The sequence below is a fragment of the Phaenicophaeus curvirostris genome, chromosome 1 (genome assembly GCF_032191515.1).
Source record: "Phaenicophaeus curvirostris isolate KB17595 chromosome 1, BPBGC_Pcur_1.0, whole genome shotgun sequence".
Lineage (NCBI taxonomy): Eukaryota > Metazoa > Chordata > Aves > Cuculiformes > Cuculidae > Phaenicophaeus > Phaenicophaeus curvirostris.
In genome coordinates, this window is record NC_091392.1 from 64,572,194 (window position 1) to 64,597,929 (window position 25,736).

The 25,736-nt window shown below is 41.2% G+C and overlaps 1 protein-coding gene across 1 annotated transcript in view; it reads left to right on the forward strand.

Moving 5' to 3' along the window:
- TMTC1 (transmembrane O-mannosyltransferase targeting cadherins 1) overlaps positions 1-25,736 on the forward strand; it is a 145,715-nt gene that overhangs the window by 66,809 nt on the left and 53,170 nt on the right. Inside the window, exons 8-9 of the mRNA XM_069860396.1 lie at positions 1,514-1,703; positions 14,496-14,617. Coding sequence (XP_069716497.1) covers positions 1,514-1,703; positions 14,496-14,617 — 312 coding nt within the window. The remainder of the gene's footprint in view (positions 1-1,513; positions 1,704-14,495; positions 14,618-25,736) is intronic.

A 25,736-nucleotide genomic window follows, 5' to 3' on the forward strand; every position in this document is an offset into this window, starting at 1 on the left:
CCTGCTTTTTACAATGAAACATTTTTCCAGCTATGTAAGCCTCCTGCTTTTGGGTTGCTGTGCTGCTGAAGAAATTTGTATTTCAGATGAAAAGGGAAACTGTTATTGTGGTTATTTCAAAATGGTTTCACAAAAATTTAGGCCTGTTTGATCCCTTTGTCTTGGCCCGATACCTGTCTGGGAACTTCCATCCTGCCTGCTTGGAGTCATATTTAGCTTCAGTGTCTTACCCCTTCTGCCACAAATAAAATATGATGTTGTAGGTGCTGTTGTAAGGGTCTGTATTTTGACCTCAAAGAGGCATAGTTATATGTGGCAAGTGAAACAATTCTCTGTTTACATGGCTCTACATCTCTTGAGCATCCTTTGTTATCATTTTAATAAACCTGCTAAGGTACCATAGCAACTGGGTGTGATAACAAGAGACAAAGCAGGCTCAGATGGAAGAAATCCTATGCAGGATAGAATGTAATCTCATTTCTTTCTGAGCATTTGCCATCTTTGATACTGTGTACAATGTTGATTTTTCCATTTGTGACCAAGGAAGTGTTTTTCTTTTCTTGGCAGTTGCAGTTTTGCTTGGTTGACTTTATGATTGCTGAAATAATCTCCAGCTTCTTGCATACAAAACTATTTGAACTTTTGTAAATGTAGTTTGAGGGAGATGCACTTTCGGGCAACGAGACTTGCCAAGCAGCAAAAGGCTAGAGGGGAGAGGAGATGTTGGTTTGGTTTGATGTTTTTCTTGTTTTCTTTAGCCTAGTTGCACACCTGCTGTTCTTGTTCTGTTTTCTGAAAGCCCTGCGTACTTCCCAGAGGGCAGCATGGTACCCCAATTCCATTCCCCGCTAATTTCCTCTCTATTGAGAAAACCAATTAATGGAGATTACTATGTTTTGAAAGGCTCCCTTCTTCTCAATCACTTCTGGGTCTGTCTCATGCAAGCTGTCGCTAGCCCTAATGAGCTGTGATGGGATCAGCTGAGAATCACCCTGTACCTCCTTTGTTTTGTGTTTTCTCTCTGTGAGAGGATACAAGAGAAAAGACAGAGAAATCTGAATTTAATTGCTCAATATTCTGCACATAGGAGAAATCCTAACTTGTAAGTTAAACTGAGCTAGGAGGATGTTTTTATTGCAGGATCGATGCGGTGAACTATGGAACAGTTCAATATATGTATGTTCCTGCTTAGTTATTATTCATTTATTGTTGAAGCCAGTAGAAAGTCACTTCAAAAATCTAGCATTTGAATGAGAGATTAAGATTTTTTAGTTTTCCAGAGGCTGGTGCATAGAAACCGTGTAAATATTGTTGATCATATGTTATTTCTTTAAACGGCCTGTGGAAGCGCCTCACCTATGTTAGCATCTCTTTATTGACAGAGAGGTATGGTATTGCCTGTGAGTGCAGAGCTAATATTTTATTTCCTCCTCCCATGCAATAAGTGGTAATTGCCAAAGGAAAATTTTTCATGTGTTGGTAGTCATCCCAAGTTACCTGTTTTCTTTTGCAGGTTTCTAACTTATTCCTATCTTCTGGCCTTCAATGCATGGCTTCTGCTGGCACCAATCACCTTATGCTACGACTGGCAGGTTGGCAGCATCCCTTTGATTGAGTCCATCTGGGATGCAAGGAACTTAGCTACAGTGTTCCTGGTGCTGGTGATGACGTTACTTAGCCTGCACTGCATAGCTGCATTTAAGGTAACACTAAAAGACACGCGATACAATGTTTTGTTTAAAATCTTTTGTTTTCTAATCTTCAGGTGAAGTGGTCAGTAAGCGCAAGTTTTCCTCTTAAATGCGTTGGATGGAGGTGAAGATGAAACATGCCACTGTACAACTAATGCAGGCAACTTAACAGATGAAAATGTCCCTCTAGTCGAATGTCTGAGTCACTAATTGGTCTGATTTGAGGGCAAAATTTGGCCTGGAGTTCTGCATTTAATTAGTGTTAGGGATCCAGACTCTGCTGAAGTTTTGTTACTGCTTCAAACTGCAGAGCCATTTGAAAATTAAATCAATTATTGTATTCTTACCTTTGCTATGCTTCTAAGACCTAAATGTTGGATGCAGAAGATTTCCCATCAGCAAAGTAATGGAATACGGGAAATTTGAAATGCTCTGGAAATTGTTATTTAGTGTAAATAATATAGTGGTAAGCCACGCTTCACAATTCAGCATTTCAGGTCCACTGATTTATCAGGTTGCAGAAGTGAAATTGGGGCTGTACTAGACCTACCAGAGCTCAGATGTGCGCTCACGTGCAAGGGGTTTCTGTGGATCGTAGGGAGTTACAGGCTATTCCTTCTGCAGTTCTGTTGTTGAAGTTTCCTTAGGAAGGTTGTTAGTGATAATTTTTTAAATAGTACAGAAGTTCCTCTTCCTAAAACATGGATTTTACTCAAAAACATAGTAGAAGAGTAACAAGTTTTTAATGCCTAATGTTATGCTAAAATGTGCAGGTCATTTACATGCCTCAGTCTACCCTGGTAGTCTTCTCTGTACTCCCGATAAGGAGATGGGAAATGAATCAAACAGTTGAGAGACTATAGAGTCATTAATTTAGATTATACATTGACAGATGCTGTGTGGGAAATATGAGAAAATACCCTATTAGGTATTCACTAGTTTTACCTGCAGGTTGTACATGATCTTGTATTCCTTCTGCTTTCATTACTCACTGCTAGAGATATTCAGAAGTGTTTGTATTAGACCTAATCCTGTTCCTAGGGAAGTTAATGATAAAATTCTCATTAGCCCAGCACCGAACACTTCTTTTCTTTGAAGTTTTAGTTGCTCTTCTGCTGTTGTCAGGATCAGTACTATGCATAAGATTAATGTTGTTGGTTTGCTGGGGAAAATAATCTTTCACGATTATCCAAAAATATTCTGTGTTATTTTATTTTGGATAAAACAATAATCCAGACGGATTCCTTTGGGAAACTGAATTGTGTGTCTTCTGCCAAACTGCAACACAAAATGTTTCAAAACACTTTGTGTATTAAATATCTAGATCTTAGCACATTCTTATTCTTCTGATTTTTATTTTTCTTGAAGGCAAAACAATTTAGTCTAGATTTAGGAATGCCACTGTTTGATTTAAAACTTCAACTTCTAATTTTTTGTGAGGATAAGTCCACTGCTTTATTCTTAACTGCTGTTAATGTTGGTTTAAGCAACATCAATTTTGCTCTCTGGGCACTTAATTAGAGGATGCTTGGAAATTCATCTTGTAGATTCCCGTGTGTTTATTCTTAAAAACTCCAGACATAATAAATTGGATCCCAAGTGATCTTCTTTTGTGTCTAAACCAAGTAAAACCAGAACCATCATGCATTCTTGACAAAGCATTCTAATCAGTCTCACCTCATCAGCCTCTCACCAAAGTCATTGTGATCATGGAACTAGTATTGGTGATGTTGGGGGTCAACTTCACATGCTTCCCCCAGACCTAGATGTTAGATAGCTGAAATATGCTGCTTTTCCGTAAACTCTGAATTTCCAATGCTATTTTCTGTTTTATTTTTAGTGACTCTTATAACTCAGTTGTGATACTGCCATTAAGTGGTATGAGGATGATTATGGTGTGCCAAATAGTAAGAATTATTGAGGAAAGCAAACACTAGGAAGAAACGTATTTCCTGAAAATAAATCATCCTCTTTGGCTTTAGAGACTCTCAGGAATCTCTTCTACAGCGAGGAAAGGGAAGTTGAGGACATATGAACTACAGGCCCTATTAATTATATTAGACTCTTAAGAAAGGCCTTTCCAAATACAACAACAGTGGCCTTTCATACAACATTGCTCCATGCAAGAAGGACCATCCTTCAGTCAGTCCCCAGACAGGCTACTTTTCATGGTTTTGCAGCCTGTAGGCAGCATTAGACGCATCAGTTGATTTGCTGATTTTTCACATTTAATGAAGTATAAGACATTCTGCTTTCTTTTTGAAGCAAATGTGTAAGACTGTTTTAGCAGCCATTTTCTCCCCTTTTCCATTGCAAAGTCTAATCTGGAAGCAATAGCTTTCAGTTTTCTAAGAAATGGTTTTAGAGTGGATAGGCAGATAGTTTGTGAGCCTTTCATTTGAGTGTGTAGGTGTGCAGGGGTAATAAAGGACAAAACACCATTCATTCTCATTGGCACTAACACTTTCTGCTTTCATGGAGAATGGAAATGCTAGAAATGATTTTGGCGGAACTGAAGACATCTGTGTGGTGAGCACTGATCTGATTTTCTGTGGCAAGAGGGAATGCGTGTGCATCCACAAAGCAAGCTCACAGGAGACTCTCAGAATATATTACATAGACTGTAATTAGAGAATGCGTGTATTGGATTTCTGCCTTTGTTGCCACTGAATTTTAAACAGGGCTAATTTGTTGTTGACGTTTGTGATTAGGGTAATAACCCTGTTGGCATGTATGTGTAGTGCTGATAAAAGACATCTAAGGCATAAAGCTTTTTTGTTCCGTTTCATTTTGTGAACGTTGTTATACCTCAGCACGAGAAGAAGCAGTGCAAGATTTCTACCCGTAAGTGCTTTGCTTGGAATATGTCTGTTACTAAATAGAGCTTTTTGTGCTGAAAGCTGCAGAAACAGTAAAAGCAGCTCTCCAGTTTGTTTTTGTTTGGAGAGAGAAGCCTACCTCCTTGTCCTCTTCATGCACTTTCACTGTTGTCTTCCTTCTTACACAATGAGGAAGTAATTTGAAAAATTGTCTATTAATTCCTTGTATGCAGCTTTCATTTCTGGGTCATTCTGTCTGCGTAGTGCTAATCCCTCTTGCTTATCACCAAAGAGCTCCCTTTGGGCAGCTCCCCAAGAAGGACGTGTTGCCCTGCACAGTGTCTCTGTGCACAGCCATGTTTGTCTCTTGCTGCAGCCATCCCTGTCGCATCCCACAATTAATGCCCATCTTCATGGAACCAAAGAAAAGGCTTGCTTCTTAGCACATCTCCCACTGGGATTGGAGCACCTTGTTGCCATCTCTGGCCAAGAATTTTTCGTAGTGACTAATGTGGCAAAATTGCAGTCCATTGTTAAGCAGCTCTTTGAAACCTTTCAAGACGTGATTTTTCACCATGCAGATGACCAGCATGCTCTGCAAATTGGCCTCACTTGAGCTCTTTTAGCCAAGGCGCCAGGAGCCAGCAAAGGGTCTCAAAATTCTCAGATTCTGCCCAATTCTTTGCAGTGAACTTCCTCACCCACTTTGGCTGGACTTGAAGTAGCATGCTGGGGATGCTACTGCAAACACCTGCATCGTAGAGAAATTGTAGTAGTTAGGGAACAAAGGATGAGATTTGTTTATTGTTCATTTTTTAATATAGCCTCAGCTGCAAGGAATGGACGTGATCTGCTTTGGGACTAGGTAGATTACAAAAGGTATCAGTGAAATGAATGAAGCACTCTCTTTTTGTTTGCCAAGCATGTCAGTGGCAAGGCCAGCGAAATAATCTGCCTGATGCTCCAAATGACCACTAACATACCCAAGGGCCCATGGCGTGGCCTTTCTGTGCTGGAAGAAATGGTGAGCACCTGGTGAACTGGAGAGAGTACAACAGTTCTGGGCTATCATCAGGATGAGTTATTTCTTTGACATGTCATAGTAATTTAATAAGCATCAAAGTAAAACCCTTCAGGTGTTTGAAACGCCACTCAGTATGGCATTTTTAGGTCGCTGTTTAATTACCAGTGTGATTAAAATGCAGCTTGTCCTGTAGTTGTAGCTGTGCATTTATGTGCAGAGCACATGGTGGATCAGATTCCGCTTTCCATATGTTACCTGATATATGGAGGGCTGATAGTGGGAAAACTCGGGTGTGTGATGGGGTAATTTGGAGCAAAGTGGTCTCGAAAACTGATTTGAAACTGTAGCTTTTGTACCTGACCATTCTGGGGAAATTTATTGTGCCTCACACTGCTTGGCTCTCATCTTGCATTTACACTCATGACTAGCGCTGTGGAGGTACCTTATGGTGGTTCATAGCACCAGGGCCACATAATGATGGTGAAGCAGTTTCCTTGTGTCTGAGAAGGGAGTGCTACTTACATTTCATGTCAACTGAAAAATAAAAAAAATCTTGAGTGTCCTCTAGGATGCATCTTTTTAAAGCACATACTTTGCTGCTGTGTGTAACATGGCTACATGTGGTACAAGAAGCTGTGATAGTTTTCGAGTTGTATTCTTTGCATGAAACTGAGATATGTATTATATTCTGTTCTCTCTCACACTACAGTTGATAGGTTTTTACTTCAGGTCTAATTTTAAGGTAATGCTGCCTCTTTATATTTCTCTGCATAGTACTTCTTAGCCAAGACAAGGCATTTTGTACCAAATTACTATGACTTTAATTTGTGCTATAATTGGCATCATATTGACATTTATCCATTGCTCTATATGTATGAATATCATTCAAGCATATTCCTCAGTCACTCACAGACCATGTTGCTTAGCTGAAAATATTTAGTACCATCAAGGAGAGGAATGCATTTGCGTCCTCTCTTTGTGTGCATGTTTCTGTTATTTTTGCTAGCACTCATTATGTGTGTTCTGTCGTGCTTTACCCTGCACTCCTGAGACCTTTGCCTCATTTCCCAGGTTTGACATTTCATTAATAAATCACAGTTTATGGACCTTTCTGGGGAACAGTTGCCTTTTATACTATTCTACAGTTGTACTAGCACAGTTAGAAAGTATGCCTAGCAAAATTCATATGCCACAACACTTCTAGAACAATACCTGTGTCAAAGGCATGGCAAGGTGACTAAAGCTATTTATCGACAGAGTCTATCTTACGCGCTGGAAACCACAGTCATTTTCATAAAAGGTCCATTTAAAATAAATCCTGCTTTCATTTTCCTGAGGGCCCACTTGAAATCTTCCACATAGAGAGAAGGTCAGGACTGATGTTCTTAATCCTTAGCAGCGAGTTTTTTCTGTGCTGCTTCTGTTGTTAATGTTTGCTGCAGGGGGAGAGTAATAAGCCAGAAAGACTCTGTTTAGTGAAAGCTGGAGGAAGGAGGGGAGCCCCTTGCGGGCACCCTGTGTGCCTCTGACTGTGTTTCTGCTCTGTTGAGTGCTGCAAGTGGATCAGCTGTGGGTCCCTGATGAGGCTGAAAGAAACACAAAAGCCTTCCCAAGGTGCTTGCTATTCCAGCCAATAAACAAGCCAAAGGAGAAACCTTCCTTAGTCTGTCTCTATGCAATTGCAGCTCTGAATTAAATAAGCAAGCACAAGAGCTATCAAAACACTTTTTGCTTGGTAGATGTTTGAAATAACAGGTTTGGAGTGTGGTACTCTGAGTAAATACAATCATAGCTGAAGTAGTTCTGACTTGTCTTGCCATGGAGGTATCTGGCATCTCACCGAACAGGCTCTTAAACTCATGCAGGGGTTCATCAGGCTAGGTAGGTAGTTTTCGTAGGGTTAAGTATTTCTGCCATTTTCAGAATATTAACACTGAGTTACTATATTTTGAGATACTTTTTTGTTTTCTACCATTTCCTTCTTCTGATCTGAGTTAATATTTCAAGGCCTGCGCAGAAATGGAAGGTTTTGGAGTGGCACAGTAGTAGGTTGAGAAAGAGAGGATGGCTGGAATGAGGACCAAGAAATTTACATCTCTGAGGGAGATGATGGCACTGGTTGTTCCTTGTTGTTCTGAGTCAAACATTGCAGTAAATGTTACCTCTTAAGAGCAAACTCACCATGAACAGAGTTGCTTTTACAAATATTGCACTAGCACATACCACAGGCAGTGTGCATTGTGTTCAAATTTTACCTTTTTCCTTTTTTTTTTCCCCATGTAGTGAAGCAGCCTGCAGTGGCAGAATAAAAGGGAGGGAGGAAAAACAACCACAAGGTCATAAGCATTATTCTAATCCCAGGAACAATTTGTTAACTTTCCTGTTTTCTGTTGGAATGTTTCACTTCTCTCTCAAAGATATGTGTGTGTGTTCCTGCATGGTGCTCAAATTGGCTCTCAAGCAGAATTAGAGGTTGCAGAGATTAAAGACTGGGAAAATGAGTTTATATCTTGAGGAAACTATGGAAACCTGTATAAGAAAGACTGTAAACACAGTAGCTGAGGTCTACAGGGAAAAAAATGTAGTAGATACCAAAATTTTACCTTAAGGTACTACAACGAAAATTGAAGTATTGGTAGACTGTATTTCTGTGCCCTGCTGATTATGGGATTGGGCAAGGACTGCTTTCTGCTTTTTTTTCCGTAGTTGAAAGCCTCATTTCCAGAGCTGTTAAGCATCCAAAGTTCCCATTGATGTAAATAAAGTTTATAGGCACTTCCAGCATTTCTGAAACATAGGCTTTGGTACAGAGCAGGACTTGCTTCCTTCTGGAAAATAAAAGTGAACAATCTTGTTAGTGTGGTCTGAGATGTGTGCCAAAGATTTATCTTCTGGTAATCCTGGGTTAGGAAGCCAGTGGTGCTTTCAAGGGTTTTGATTCAGTTTCTGACTGGTGTATGTTTGCCTGTACACCTGAATAGGTGCTGCTGCTGGTGAACTGGAAAGTAGTTTTTGTTGCTGCCATCAAATGCTCAAAATAGGGTCGATGGGTCAGTTAATGAGTAGTTAGAAGTGATGGTCGAAATAGCCGTAGTCAAACTGTTGGAAATCTCCATGGCTTTGGACTATCTGTGAAGTATAAGATGTGCTTAGTTTTAGTCAGTAGTAACTGTGGGTGATTTTATCAGAACTAGATGATCAACAAGGAAAACAGAGTTATTTTGGGAAGACAGTAAGTTGCTAAGCCTAGCTTTCAAGTAGCTGGCACTACTTGAAGATGCTTTTGGTTTGGTTTGTTTTTTTCTTTTTTGATGAGATGGAAGAATAAAACTCATGATAAATTGTAGTGATTACAAAATTTGTGGCTCTTTTTGTAGGAGCAAGCTGATTAATCTGGGTGTCTGAGCAATATTTGGAGCTGGGCAGTTACCTTTTCTTTACCAAATGTTTGAGTTTTTCAGACCATCTGTTGACACCTGAGTTTTGGCACTGTTGGCTTAGGAGTGGTGGCCCAGGCAGCAGAGTGAACAGCCACAGCTCCACAGTGCCATCTTGTTTGGCCACAGAAGGTAAACATGAACATATGCCTTCCTGATTTTTGCTGGTGACCTAAAGGAGACGATGTGTGGTACATGGAGCATGGTACAGCTCTGTCATGACCTGTCTGTGCCTGTGGCAGTGAGGTGGGACTTGTGAGCACCCAGTGCTTGCTTCTGTGAGCTTTGCATCAATGGACTTTTTTTCTTGTGAAGGATCGAATCCCTAGGACTGATTCCTGATTAGCTTAAACTTGCTTTTCATCACCTTATGCATGAAAGCAGAATGAATGCTTCTACACTGTCCATTTTATCTTTGGTATTGTATATATGGAACGTGCAAGAGTAGATGATTGCAGATCCTGACCTCTTGCCAGGTGAGATGCTGCCAGTGGTTTGGTGCAGAATGGTGAGGAGTCATGTTGTCGAGCTGCTTGTGTCTTCATGAGTGACTGTTACAACAGGAATACATTAATTAAGATTGTGTGCAGTCTGCACTAAGGGTTTGCTCAAATGGATGTTAGGAATAAACTGAAGATGTGCAATCCTCTGTCTGTGGTCTACAGATAGTCATGTAGCTTCTTTGAATATGTGTCTTTCTGGATAGTCCTTTCCTTCTAGGCCTACAAACACCTGAAGAATGTGTAATAGCAATCATTGCATTTATGCAGTCATGCACTCCCGACTTTCCTGGTACTAGCTTTTCTAAACTTGCAGTCGGATGTTCCAACCATAACATCTTGCTGGCTGCAGTGGACCATCTAGAGCTCACTGCAGAAGTTGATTTATACTTTTGCTAGGAAGGAGGTCTTTACTCTATGGAGCTGTGGATTCTAAATGGAGGGATGATGCTTATCTCATTCTCAGAATAAACTGTTAGGAGGAAGAAACTAAACCCATTTGATTACCACCTTTCCATCAAACAAGCAAGTGTGTATAAACACCTTCAGAAACATTCCATGGTAGAACAGAACAGAATTTGCTTGGACTTGTTTGCCCAGCTGCTGTCTTCCCCAAGGTTCAAGTTTGTCTAGCTGGGAGGAAAGTTGTCCTGACAGCTCCACTTTCCAGCACCTCAGTCCGTGGAGGTGCCAGGGGATATGAATATAAGCCCTGCCATCACAGTGTGATACTTAATGGATGTGGCACCTCAGGGGATGCTTTCAGTATGAAAAAAATAGGGAGCTTACGCAAGTCCATGGTCTATGACAGTTACGTTGAATCAGTGTACCTACCGCACTTGTACTTTATGGGTTCTGGCTTGCAGACAACTTGTAATTTAACAGTAGTCAGCAAATATTTATTTGTGGATCAGAAATATTTCTTATATGTAGTATAGTAAGATCTCAGAACTTTCTTCCTTTTCCCCCAAATTGCCAAGGAAGCAATTTTTCATCTTTAGTGCTGTGTTAATGGGTTTTGGCCTTGGAGTGATTCTTTGCTATTTTGTTTGAGAAAGTGTGACAATCTTTTGCTTTGCCTATGGGAGGAGAAATAGTGTTCTCTAGTTTTTTGTAAGTCTGTGAAAAGTATCAGGTTAAAAAGAGAGTCTTAATTGCATTTTGGTTTGGTTTTTTCATTTATTTTGGTTTTTTTTTTTTTCGGTTATGATGTAAGGAAGGCCCAATTGTAAATAGAGGTAGACATGAATTTGAACCCCCCCCCCCCCAAACTATCTGCTATAAAGAATGTTATTATTATTTCAAGTCACTTTTCTTTAAGAAAAGGAATCATTCTAAAGTTAATTCAAAGGTGATTCCCCTCCCACCTGCTGAGACCTCTGTGACAGATAGGAAAATAAGTTTTGTATTTTCAAAAGAAAACAATGTCTTTAACAGGAAAGGAGATTGTGTTTCTGTAAAAGGAATAAAGTGATCTATAATTTCTAGTCTTAGATTTTTTATTTCAAGGAAAATGGAAGGTGAACAAAATGGCCTACTGCTCTTTAAAAGCTTTTATCGCTGCTCCAGGCACCTGGAAGACGCTGGTTTAGCTTGGCTGTCCCTTAAATGGGCTCATATGACCAGAGTAGTTAAACAAAATAAATGGTCCCAATATTTCTGCTGCCCACCCACCCCCCACAAAAAATGTAACGAGCTACAGGTTCAAGTGGAAGATCTCTCCTAGGGCTTGTGTTGTATGGAAGATCCTGCTGCCCTCTGTTCCTTCAGCCCTGCAGTACCAGTCCTTGATGTTCTTGCGCCATTCTGTCCTGCTTGCCTACTCACTTATGAATCTGTCAGCCTCTCCAGGAAAAGGGGGAATAAAAGGTGAATCTGTTAAGTGAGTTTTGAGAGTGAAAAAGGTAAAGGAGACTGTGGTGTCCTATGAGACTTGTGCTGTTAACTTCTAGCTGTCTGGTTATCACCTGTGGTGCACACAATCCTTTCAACACATTGTGATTGTGTTTCTGTCCATTTTTCTGTTTTCTCTGAGCTGCCTACGGAAGCAGATGTTAACCCTTACTGGGAAGGCAGGGACAGATAGCTCTGCTGTGCCTCCAGCCCTTGTAAAGTTGGGATAGAAGAACATGCAGCTCTTGGGTCCAGGCAAAGGCCAGTTTTGCTCGGTATCTAATCAGTCAGTCGAAACTGTTTAGGGAAGTGAGAAATAAGATCTGGCTGTGAAGTGGGTAATTGTTTCCTCTAGTATAAATTCTGAACTATAGGCAGTCGGCGGTTTAGGAGTTACTTGTGCCAGAGACTGCATCCAGACCATCTCGTTAATGGCCACAGATGAGTTTCAGATGACCAGCAACTCCATCTATTTTTCCTACCCAGGGACTCTCTCCAGCCTTTCCTCCTGGGCAGGACCCAGCTGCAGGGCCAAGGTGTCAAATACACAAAGTGCCTGTACACATTTTGGAAAACTTAAAGGCTATATAGAAGAGAGAAACCCAAACTGACCTCCGGAGTGGCCAAAGAACAAGCTCAGCAGCTTGACCTGCTGGCTGGCAGGCAGGATCGCGTGTAGCACAAAATCAGCTGAAGTCTTCAAGGACCAGGTCTCCACAAAAGTCTCTGCTTGAGCCAAATGTTTTAGAGAGGGTGCTGCCAGCTGCCAGATGTTTCTTGTGGCAGAAATAAGTAGCACCACGGAGGGCTCTGCTGCTCTGTAAGGCTGGTTCATGAGTGCTGGGCTCCTGTCTCTGAGCCTTGCCTGAGGAACTGAGCCGGCAGCCCTCAATGACGTTAGTCTAGAGTTGTGACTTGTTGTGGAGGGAGAAGGGGCACACAGCACCGTTTTCTCCTTTAGCCAAGCTAATCCCCACATATTTCTCTTTCCCATTTCATGTACAGTCTTTATTTTAATTTCTACAGCCTTCAGTTTCCTTAGCTTATCTGCAGTTCTGCAGCCTTTAATAATACTGTGTCCTTCCTGGCGGTGTTAACTAGAGGTTACTTTCCCAATTATTGATTTAACAAGCAACAACTAGAGAAATATTTGATAGCTACTTCGTTTGAAAGCAAGAGAGTGTCTTGGGGACAGAGAACATTTTATACATTAGCAGTGCATGCACTTTTGCCAAACATGCCTTCTTTGCCTCATGGTCTTGTTGTCAAACCCCTAGGGCAGAGCAGTGGCAGCAAATGGACACTATAATTAGGCCAGTCAAAGTGGGAAGGGAAGACAGTATCAAATGGTAGAAGAGAAATGCGATAAATGTCCTGAGCTGGGTGGGAGGGAAATTGGAGTTGAGCTAGGACTGCTAATTTGCATTCAGAGTTGAGAAATAATTTTTAATCAATTTTTTTTTTTCTATTCAGTTTTCTGTCGTAATTACAAGCCAAAATGACCATTACCGAGCACCTCTGCTCATCAGCTTTATGGATTGGTGTCAGCTTCAGCTCTGGGAATAATGTATTTTAGGTGCTCTTGTGACTGCAAGAAGGGACTAGCAATTGTGATTCAACACACTGAAAAAAATAGATGATAGAAGCCAGTAACTATGGTGCTGTTTAAAGCAGATAATGGTAAAGAAGTGTGGAGATAGGAATTCTGCTCCCTTCTCTGCCTCCTGTTTCCCTTTTGAGCCAGAGGAATTCAGTGTCCTTTTTTGTGATCCTGTGTTTCAGGTCATATTAGCGATATTAGCACATACTCTTGCATTTGGTACCCACAGAAAATGTTTGTAGTCTTTCCTGCACTATAGGAAGACTGTATTTTAATACAGGAAATTCTGAATTTCAGCCACTGGTTATGTCACTGGTAACTGGTGTCAGAGTCTGTAGCTGTGCAAAAGCAAGACAGGTTGTGCTGCTCAGCCCTGCATCATTGATCAAGCTCTGTTCCTCTACTCAAGCATCTTGTTCAACGTTTATAAATTTAGATCCCTCCAGTAAAGGGAAGTTGATTGGCTCTCTAAAGTTGAGAAGTTGCCCACAGCAATAATGAAGCACTACAACCGTTAAGTGATTGCGGTTACATCTGTTTCTAACCATGACAAAGCTTTTCCCAATGGCTGCAGAAGGGCGCCACAGAGGCAGCAGTATCACATGGTAGGAAAGCACAGATACCTGCCTGGGTGATTTAACAGACCTGATGCTACCTTTCTGTTAGCCTTACATCACCCCTAGAGATCATCAGCAGAAAGCAGGAACTGATTCACCCTCTTTGGGCATAGCTGAATCTGAAACTCAAACTTACCCAAGAAGGCTTCAGTCTCTCTGCATCAGCCATGCAGATCACGCTGTTTTGAGTTGCGTGTGGCAATCCTGTTTCTTCTCAAAGAGCAAGACAACACTAAAATGAGCTCAAGTGAAGGGCATTAACTGAGCTCAAGTGAAAGACATTAATTTTACCCTATAATGTGTCTCAAATTTCCAGCTCTGAGCATGGAGACTTCATGTGTGAAAGTATAATATCAACTTTAGATATTGTCTCAAAAGGGATAAAATGACTGCATTAATATGCCACTTGGGGCTAGTTTTCTTTACACAAAATGTGACTGATTGAACAGCTTTCTCTCACTTGTAAACATTTGGGATTGAACACAGCAGTCTGTGTGTACGTGATACGCATTTGTGTATTTACGTACAGCCACACTGTGGTAGACATGCTAATATATACGTTCACACCATCCTATACTTACGTATTACCAATATGGGGTGTATTTTAAGTTCCGTCTATGCTATCTCAAGAGACGTGCATACAATAGTTGTGACCTTGGAAAAAATACAAAGGATAATAATACCACAGTGTGGTTAGTGTTTGTGCAGTTTCTAGGTGTACCAGAAGCACAAACAGTATGTAAATATGGAAGGACAGTGTCTTGGAATAATTTCTTTTAAGTGCAAAGCATATAAAATGTTAATATAAGTTGCTTTTATTTTATGAATAAGATCTCAAAAGGAAAGGGGAAAGTTAGTGGTGAATTAAGTTGGATTTTTTTAGTTGATATTTGTTTAATTTTGTGTTATTGCAGAAACTTGAACACAAAGAAGTTTTGGTTGGCTTGTTGTTCCTGGTTTTCCCATTCATCCCAGCCAGCAACCTCTTCTTCAGGGTGGGATTTGTGGTGGCAGAGCGAGTCCTTTACATGCCGAGGTAACTATTGCATTTGAATTCCTTTCTAATAAGACCACCATCACATTTTCTAAAAGCATTGCTTCTTCCTTTTTACAATACTTCAGACATTATATTGCTAGTCAGTATATTCTCTGCCTTTGAGTTTTGGCTTGATAGCATGAGAGATTTTATAGTCAGTTGAGAGCAGATTGTTTGGCAGGAGCAAAGCTACCCAAAATCCTTTCTTCTTTTTTTATACACAGATTTTTTTTTTTTTGGTGTGCTTGAAACAGCTCAATCTAGTGCTAAGGTGTTGTTTCTTGGAGATTGTCCTCCAAGACTCTTTCTCTTGGTAGCATCCACTTATATTGTCCAATGTCTTTGCCTTAAGGACAGAATCTGAAAAGTTAACCTGTCATATTTTTACTGTGGTAATGCTCAGCTTTGCCACTTCATTAGGTGGTCAGTAAAAACAAAAGTAGCAGTATTATTGTTGTAAAAGGCTCCTGGCTTCAGCTGTGGAGTATGCACATGACCCCATGCCTGTGTATTACTGACTGCCTGCCCATCTAGGAGTGAAGGTTTTGCAGATGTTCAAGAGGATGAGGAAAATCCAGCTACTCCTCCATCCCTTCAGCATCTGCCCTGGTATTTCCATCATCTTCCAGTCTTTAACAATTATCATTTCAGCAGTGTGGGTGTTTCCAATTGCATTTACTCAATGACAACTTTGAGGTGTTGGTTCTGACATCTCCACAGTATCCAGATCAGAAACTGCAGTGGCAAAGGGCATTTGTCTAAGATGTACCAGACCATTGCCTGTTTCACAGAATCACGGAATGTTTGAGGTTGAAAGGGACCTCTGGAGGTCATCTGATCTAAACACACTGCTCAAGCAGGACTACCTAGACCCTGGTTGCCCGGGAACATGTCCAGGTGGCTTTTGAATATCTCCAAGGAGGAGACTCCACAACCTCTCTAGGCAAATTGTGCCAGTGCCAGTGTGGTTTCAGCCATGAGCATAAATGGTCATTCTTGGATGCTTCAAATCAGAAAGCCCAATTCTGCTCTTGAGTGCAAAGGATCAAGATCTGTTATGACTCATGGTAACTGCCGTTGTGGAGCTCTCAACAAAGCACAAGTCCTCAGTTTCACTCTGAATTACTTTGTGATAACTGAAACAGTAGTTTTATTCCATAAAATATTAAAATTGTATTCCTCAGAAAATGTATGATCCAAAAATCTGAAGAAAAATGCTTATACATCTTCTTTGCAAAGCCTTGTGCATGTTATGATCGTCATTTGTATAAGCACTAACATGAAAGAGCTGCTCATTGATATAAAACATAGGCTGTGCAGGAACTGCTGCATTTATTACAAGCTTCTTATGCAGCTAGGCTCTGTGTCTGTACTGTTATGTTTATTGATTTACTTTTTGGGTCAAATCCTGCTGACTTTATTTGCATTGCTAGCCATGCTTTTTTTTTGCTGAGAGTAAACCTAGAAGCATAGTGAGTGAAAGTTGTCCCTTGGAGTTACTTTGCAAATGATACCCTCAACTAATGGATCCTGCATCATTTCAAATTAACTTGGAAATCAGATTGCTTTAAATTCATGTAACAGAAAATGAGGAAACACATGAAAGCACAAAGCTATTAGGAAACAGTCAGCTGAACACAGGGCTGTGTTGCGTGGTTGCGTTTCTGAATCTCAGAAGAACAACTGTAGAAAATACTTCAGCCGTCAGCAGTTCCTTGTCCTCCTCCAGATGAGACTGCTGATATAATGAGAGGAGGGGCAATGAAGAAGAAAAAAAGGATATGTTTGTGCAGAGAAAATTAATCAGCGTTAACATGTCTGCATATAGTTTGTATAATGCTTTCATCTCCCTGAGGGCTTTGCAAATATATGACCTACAAAGTAGGTAATTGATAGTTGTTGCTTTTTTGTCAGGCAGGAAAACTAAGGCAGAAGGATTAAGTGATTTCTCCAGAGTAAGTCTGTGTTGGAGTCCTAGATCACTCATGTCCTGCTTTGCAGTATTTGTTTTTTGCTCTTACCCCAGGCTGGCAGGCAGCTGTTGTGAAAAGGGAAAGCAAAGCCTGGCAGCTTGCAGGAGATGTGGGTAGTTCCCAGCCAAAGGATACAGAGAGACCTGAACTCTTGCTCCAGGTCACCAAGAAATGAGCTCTTTTATGTCCTCTGCGTGGTCAAAGACATGAGTGGTGAGGGGGGCTTCTGCAAACATTCATGACTATGACAAAGCAAAAGTTACTTTGTTTTTTCCCCCTTCTTTGGGAGTGTGGCAGTTTAATTATGATGGCTCTAGGAAGGGTTCACGTTCTTTATTTAGAATGGCCTTTAGCAGTTATCTTACATTACATCTTGAAAAGGGCTTTTCCTGTCCTTTGCCATTCCTTCTCTAAACTCTGTTAACGAGCGTGAGATTGTCATTTGGCTTTATTTAGACAAAAATACCGAATCAGATGGAGAGAATCCAATGTTCTATGGTTTTGGGTTTATGCATTTCTTTCTCTGTTTCAAGTTATTGCCTTTTATCAATATTTGCAGATGTGATGGTTGTGTGTGTGTGTCACATCCTGAAGTCCAAATTCAGTCTTGCTCAATGTTGCTGGGCAAAATGTTGAACATTTTCTTTTCAGTAAAAGTTAAGTAAAGACCCAAGGAGTTATGTAAAAAATGTTGTAAACAGAAAGGAAAAAGGGATAAGACCTTTGTTCGAGACCTGCTGGTCAAACTAAAGGGAAAGAAGGAAATGCAGAGGCAGTGGAATGAGGGACAGGTATCCTGGGAGGTGTATAGGGACACTGCCTGGCTGTGTAGGGATGGGGTGAGTAAAGCCAGGGCATGGCTGGAGTTGAACTTGGCAAGGAAAGCAAGGAATAATAAGAAGGTCTTCTACAGGTTTGTCAGCCAGAAAAGGAAGGTCAAGGAAAGCATATTCCCCTGATAATCAAGACAGGCACACTGGTAACAATGGACAAGAGGAAGGCTGAGCTACTCAACAACTTTTTTGTCTTGGTCTTCATTGGCAAACTCTCTTCCCACAACTCCTGAGTGGGTGGACTGCAAGACAGGGAGTAGGAGAGCAATGTCCCTCCCACTGTAAGAGAAGATCAGGTTTGTGACCACCTGAGGAACCCGAACATATATAAGTCTATGAGGCCTGCCGAGAGGCATCCCAAAGTCCTGAAGGAATTGGCTGGTGAAGTTGCCAAGCTACTCTTCATGGTATTTGAAAAGCTCTGGCAGTCACATGAAGTCCCTGGTGTCTGGAAAAAGAGAAATATTGCACTTATTTTTTAAAAGAGGTAGAGAGGATGACCCTGGAAACTACCAACCTGTCAGCCTCGCCTCTGTGCCAGGGAAGATCATGGAGTAGGGCCTTCTAGAATCTATGCTACAGCACATGGAGGACAGGGAGGTGATTTGAGACAGCCGTCATGGCTTCTCCAAGGGCAAGGCATACCTAGCCAATCTTGTGGCCTTGTGTGATTGGGTGACTACATCAGGGGACAAAGTGATATGGATGTTGTCTATCTGGACTTCTGTAAGGCTTCTGACACAGTCCACTACAACATCCTTCTCTCTAAATTGGAGAGATACGGATTCAATGGGTGGACTATTCAATAGGTGAGGCATTGGTTGGATGGTCTCATCCAGAGAGTAATGGTCAATGTCATCTTTTTTCACCAGCTCCTCACTATATCAGAAGTTGATGTTGCAACCCTAATTGTCAATGCCAGAAGATGAGATCACTGCTATATACAGAACAGCATTTCCTTCAGTGTCTTATCTCAAAATCTGCAAGAAAGCCAGCATCCAGAAAAAAGAGTGCTTGTATTTTTCAGGAATTTAACACATCCTGTTAAAGCTTTCTCCATGCCATTGCAAAGCAGGGACCATATGGAAGGTTTGCCTTTGCATAGAGTACGATTTTGATGCTTTGTGCAAATGCATTCTTTCTAATTAGTGTAACTCCATACATTATTAACTTTTGTAATTGGAAAAAAAAAGACCGTGGATGGAATCATCCGTAATTTTTATGAACCTGGATATCCCTGAGCAGAAGTCCCCTTTGCTTACAAGGGCAGGACTTACTGGTGCTTCTCTTTTCTGCGAGCACGTTATGCTCTCCACGTTATTTTCAATTTCTTAAGGACCACTTGGGTAATGAGGTGGAGGTGTATTTTAAGTTTCCTTTGGCACTCCTTTCTTTAAGGTTGCTCGAAGCTACAAGCCCACCAGGAGCTGAATTCCCATTTATCTGTTCAGAATTCCTTCAGTATTATATCAGATCCTGTTAGGGATGATCTGGTTTACAGAAGCTGTTTCTCTTTTCAATTGGAGTCAAATCCTGACCCCAGCTAACTAAATGGAGAAACTCCAATTGACTCAGTAGAACTGGTTTATGTGCTCCCTGATCTTGATTCAGCAACATAATTAAGCTATTTGCTTGCTTTCAAGTTAAATCCACAGTTCATTTGGGATTCAGATGTTGAATCCAAGTCACACGTGTTCTATTGACTTTAAACCCTGTTATTTTAATGCCTTACTCCATTGCTGCTTCTCTTGTGAGGGCCACAGAGCAGCCAAAGTTTAGAAGGAGCAAACTAGATTATATTCCCTGTAATTCAGCTGCGGACCTGAGGGCACTGGAAGAGTATTACATGATTGCAGTGAGCCAGACCTCAGTCCCAGCCTGGTCCCTCTTTGAGGGATGCCTGTTGCTCCAGGGTGTTGGTTAGAGCAGCCGTCCTCAAAGTGGCTTGTGGCTGGAGGCAAGGCAGCAGAGCCCTGGCTAAGATGAGTGACTTCTGTTTCCCTGTATATTAAATAGGGATATGACACCGCTGCACCCTTCAGAAGGGAGTAGAGAGTGTTCTCATTAATTAATGAGAATTAACTGCCTGTAGAAAGGCTAAATGCTGCAAGCATCTACCTTTCCAAACCTAAGCTCCTAACTTTTGAAGGCTTGCCCACCCATATTAAACACTTCAGGGAGAAATCAAGGTAGCCCTCCTCTGTTAATGCAGGCAAGAAATGCCAAGAAGCTAGTGACAGACATTTTGGCAAAAGGCACTAAAGATATAGGAATAAAAGCTGAGTTGATTCTGCAAAGCTGAAAAAGATTAGCTCGTGGCATGTTTGATCTAGACTGCAGTCTTGTGTTGTTTTAACTAAATGCAAAACATGCTTCTGAGAAACATGTTATGTTTTGGCCATGTACAGTCATTTCACGGAAAAACTAAATTTGTGTTGAATGTGAGCATTAATGGCCACACTGGAAAGTTGTTTCATTGTGATATGTTAGGTTAAAGGAAAACCTTCAAACATGTGTATTATGCTCTTCAAGATAATACATAAATAGAAGGATACTGCTTTTAAAAACAGAATCATAGAATCATAGAATAGTTAGGGTTGGAAGAGACCTTAAAGATCATCTAGTTCCAATTCCTCTGCCATGGGCAGGGACATCCCACTATACCAGGTTACCCAAGGCTCCATCCAACCTGGCCTTAAAAACCTCCATGGATGGGGCATCCACAGCCTTCCTTGGTAACCTGTTCCAGTGTCTCACTACTCTTGTGGTGAAGAAATTCTTCCTAATGTCTAATCTAAATCTGCCCCTATCCAGTTTATACCGATTCCCCCTTGTCCTATCACCACAAGCCTTTATGAATAGTCCCTCTCCAGCTTTCTTGTAGGCTCCTTTCAGGTACTGGAAGGTTGCTATAAGATCATCTCGTAACCTTCTCTTCTCTGGGCTGAACAAGCCCAACTCTCTCAGCCTGTCAATAGTAATAATTTAGTATTAAAATAGTAATAAGTTAATGTCATCTTGCGGAAATAATCTACTCTGTCATGTTGATGAAAAGAGGTGTTCTTATTTACAAGGGAATATGACACCCTATAGAAGAAGATGGCCTTGTGAAATTTAATAGAAAATATTTTCTTACATAAAGTTTTTGGAAACTTGCGATGGAATTGAATGGGAAATTATATCCCTACTATAGAATTCCAGAAGTTATTACAGTTAAATTAAAGCTATACTATACTGACTCTTCTCCAGTAAAGTATATAAGATTTAGGGAAATTTCTGTGGAATCCCTGTGGAATTATATTGTATTATTCATTTATAAAATGTTTATTTCCATAATACATGTAGTAATCAAAAGCCTGAAAAGTTTCTGTATTATCTGGAAATATTTCAAATAAGAATCTGTTGGAAGGAAAATCTTGGACTCAAAACATTTTAATGAAGAAGATTGTTTATCACGTGAATTATTGGAAGGAAGGGATGGGAATGTGTCCAAATGTTGAATAGCCATTCAGAGGTCAGAGAAATAATTTCTTTCTCATCCATATTTTCTCTCTAATAAGGAAAATAAGAGTTCCTGCATTTTCTTAATTGCATCATGTTCTGACTAGAGGAACACATTGCTAGTGGAGGTAAATCATTTTGATAACTTAGCTGATCATGTCTAAGTGTCTTTAATACTGGCCCGCGTAGCTTTTAATTTAGAACCAAGGACAAAGTCTGACACTTATCCATAAGGTACCTTTCCAAATTAGATGTATTTTGCCAATGTTTATGGTTCTCTGTGTCTTTGTATTGTGATTCACAGACCTTGTTCCAGGAAAAGGCCTCTTAATTCTGGTGAAAATTAGACAATTTTCTCTTTGTATCCAAAACTTAGTGTCAGTGAAGAAGCAGCTATATAGTGAATGTTGCTGGCTGTCCGTGTGTAATGGGAGCACATCCTGCATTCTCCTTGCTTGTGGACATTTAGTCTGAAGACATAACTGTTCCTACAAGTTTTTCCCTTATAGTCCCAAGTGATTGAGAAAGTTTTGATACAAGGTTTTCCCATGGAAAATGTGATATCTTAGTTAACCCAAAACTTTTTGTCAAGTTGCCCTGGCTAGAATGGAATTTTAGATGAAAAGGCTGGAAACAAAAGACTTCTCCAACCCAAGATGGAGTTAACAGTCAAAAGGACATGGATTTCAGAAATGGACATTGGGATGGATGTGGCCCAAATGGTCTCATTGGCAGAGATGCAGGCCCATTGTTGCACTTCTGTCATATTAGTCAGCCCATAACTTGCTGAATTTAGGCTAGCCTTGTACCAGCTATGAGAGAAAATCTCGATCCATTAGCAAGCTTTGCAGCATGAAGTTAACTTCTCATGATTTCTGGAATAAATTTGGACCAGCAGAGCGTAGTTACTCCAGATTAGCACTTGGGCTTCGATGGCTGGAGAATTTTGGGGACCCCAAGCTTGGAACCCTACAAGTGCACTCACTGCATCCCCAGCTTTCAGCCTGACCCGGCGCAGTGGTTTGAATCTGGATGATACAGGTTGCAGCAAGTGCCTTAACTTCTGAGTTTTGGGCTTTTCTGGGTGATGTGAGTGCAAGCTGGCATGCACATACAGATACACCATTTTTCCAGACCAAAACATTTTTTAAAATGTCCAAATTTTATCCTGGCCTAAAACAACTCCAGCCTTGGAAAACTTGACTTTTTCATAAAACAGTATCTTTGCTTACCCTGTCAGCACTGCTTGACTGAGATAACTTTTTGAGGCAGAAAGAGCCACCCTGGCCATGCTTATTTTTGCCAGCGCTCCCTTACATACCTGACTGCTGTGTAGTGAGGCAGGAACAGCCCACGTGACATGCCAAGCGTGCTTTTTGCAATCAATTGCTCCCCATTCAAGAAGTGTGAGCAGAGCTGATGAGTTGAACAGGGATGAACTGCCATTTTCCCCCTGCAGCAAGAGCTGTGCCTGCCAGCTGTATTTCAGCTGACTTTGGCTCTTCCTCCCAGTGTGTTTCCTCAGCTCAGACTGCAAAGATGGAGCAGCTTGGACTGGGAGCATGAAAACCGTGTTGTGCTAGGTAACGTGTGGGACTGGGGCTAGAAAGCTTGTGAGGAACATTAAACCAAGAGAATCAAATATTTGTGTTCAGCATTTGAACTTGGCAGCAGACACAGTCTTTCTCAAGGCTGCACTCTCTGCTGTCTGAAGGGGAGCAGCAGGAGAGTATGCACTTAATGTAAGTGAAACACACAAGGGTTAAACTTGCTTCAGAACAGCTTGAAAGTGAGGGTTAGTTTTTATGGAGGGAAAGGGAGTCATCTTAAATAAGTGCTGGAAATCAAGGAGGAGGTTTGCAGCCCAGAAAGAGCCTCCGGGGTGAAATGTCAAAGCCAAGTACATTTTCTGGCCTCCATATAGTTTTGAGATAATCCCCTTTGTTGCATTAGCAGCCGCTGAACACGGCAGTATTTCTTCCATACTTTGACAGGCTGGTTGTCGGCAGCTCTTTTCCTAACTGATATGTATGTATGTATGCATCTGGATTCTTATCTAAGCTGAGCTCTGAAATCTGGTGTAACTGCTTTGATGAAATCAGTGGATTTACTCCAAGTTTACATGCATGTATTTGAGATTAAGTCAGATTAAAAAGAAACCCGACCACTTCCAAGAGATGACAACCCCAAAATAACCATTACAAAGTGTGAGGAAGGCATCTTTTCTGCATAGTTTCCCCTACCCTTTTTAACTCCTGAGCTTATAGCCCTACTTGATTGAGTTAGAAAAGGCTGGGACTACAGTGCTGGTGTCCGGGCTGGTTCCATCTTGGGCAATGACTCAAAACCACAGCACTCAACCTGGTCTGCTCATGTGCTCCTTTGTGGAGTGGAAACCTGCGCTGTGCAAAGTTACAACTTGGAAAATACAGAACGTGCTTTGTTTTTCAGAAGCTTTCTGCAGCAGCAGGTCATCAAGCAGTATCTGGAGGAGGTAAGATGGTTTCCAATGCAGGCAGATGGCTGTAGCAGAACATCCTGATAATCTTAAGCTGTGACACTAACCATGGGTGTCTTTGATGAGATGTTAACACCAAGAATAAATGCAGTGAAGCTATTCCTGACTTTTGCTGAAAAGGGATAAACCTGATACACAGAGGGAGAGAGGAACCATGTTTAATCATTATCAATAACAGCCTCGCCTTGGGAAAGGAGCCATAATGGCCAAAGGAAAAACTGAATTTGTGGTCTATATGGAAGAAGAGTTTGCAAATATTAAGTATCTGCTGGTTTGGCTGTTGTTTTAATTAGGCAATATGCATAACATGCCATGGGAAATGGGGTCTCTGTGCTACCTCATTCCTATCTGCTTGTGCCTCCACTCACTTTGCTTTTTTGCAGGTGGAATGATATTAACAAATCGTGGAAACTGTAGGCCAAAATTTGCCACTGCACAGCTCCCTGTGTGCGATCTGTCTGAAACACATCGCAGTGGTGCTGAGGGTTTGCCCTGCCCTCCATGCAGTTCAGGACATGCCTAAGGTACCACTTCAGTACCTCAGGAGTCTGAAACATGAGCAATCCTGGAACCATTCGCTGGATGGTCCATGTGTAGAGCAGCATCATTAAATTCCTGAAGCCACAGGTTTGCCTGTAATAAATGTACCCATGGGAAAACTACTACTATGTTAACCTGTTTAGCTGTTCCTCAAGGCCTGCTTTGCAGCTGACCCTAAAGACCAAGCTGGCATGGACTTTTTACAGTGCCATAGCAGGCTGTTGCTTGTCCTACAGGAGAAAAAAAAAAAGGTTAGCAGTTTTACAGTAATTCAGTGGAAGATGGACTTAGAAAGTAGTAGTGTGTTGAGGACTTTTTCTTGTTTCCCATTGTTATGTTTTGGCTATGAAGTATTTTAGAAAAGTGTTTGTGTGACAAGGGCTGATGATGCCAAGAGAAAAGCCCTTCAGGAGAAATGGTCTCCTCCCTAGGAAATGTTAGAGTTAATGAAAAAACTAAACAAATCCCAAACTCACAACCCTACAGCCTCCATAAGTATGCAGATGGCTATGGAGATGTCTGAAATATAGTATTTAGAGTAATTTTTTCAAGTGCCTAATGGGTCTTTGATGAAAGGTGCTTTTGAGACACTTTTCTCTAAATGCCTGTGAGTAAAATCTCATTTGCTGGCAAGGGAGTGCTAACTTTTGATATGGAGGAAGTCCTCCAGCACTGAGAACAAAAGCTAATGCATTTGAAATGTTCTCTGTATTTGCTGGTGACTCAGGGTTGTGGCAGAGTTAACCACAGAGGAAGTGTCTAAAAGTCACCTGGCAAGTTACTTTAATTAGTTAAGTGCAGTCTTACCTGCATACGCTTTTCCCACCCTGGCACTGGCATCACTACTGACTCACTAAAACTCAGCACAGCTTCAGATGTCTTATCTTGAAGCCTCATGAGGTTGGAAAGAAGGGAAATGGGATGAACTTGCATCCCATGAGTGAAGCACTGCGGGGGGGGGGTCTCCAGGTCCAGCAACCGTTGTGGCGTGTTGCTGTTGCAGCAGCTCCATCTTAGCAAACATGATACTTTGCTCGTTCAAAACTTCATGATCTCTGTACTACGGTTAATTTCTGTACCAGGACTGTTGTGTCTCATATGAAACAAATGTGTTGTAGGGTATGAGGAATTATGCCTTTAGGACTGGGAATTTATAGTAATAAAAGTATGTTTTTTGGACAGATGCTTAATACATTGATGTGGACACTTTTTTGTTTTGCTTAGAACAGACAACAAGATCTGGAAGAGGAGTCTGGATTTGCTCTGGTTTCACCATGATTATTTGGCCTTGCAGTAGAAATGTAAAGAGAGATGCAAAAATTACTAAGGATAATACCTTTGGAGAATTTGCAGGGAGGAGTTGTTCTGCAAACAATTTGTGGCATGAAATCACATGTGCACATCCTTTCCTGGTGGCAAAGGACACCTGAGTATTTTCTGTGCTTTGGGAGTCCTTGGCCTACAAAAGACCTGCAGCCAGGAATGTAGCATCTGCTTTCAGCCAGGGGATGGGCTTGAAGTGACCATGCCATGAAAAAAGCCATGCAAAAAGACGCGGCTCCACCTGACACCTGCACCAAAAGGTCCTTGACAAGATAATGCTAGTTTATCCTCCCCACCCTTTCTTTGATGAGCGTGGCAGGAAATTGTCTGAAATTTTAAGCCAAACTTATCAGGTTCTGAAAATAACAGTATTCACCTACTTCATGCTTTCTGATCTTTTTCCTTCTTTTCCTTTCTTTTGGGTTCCCATG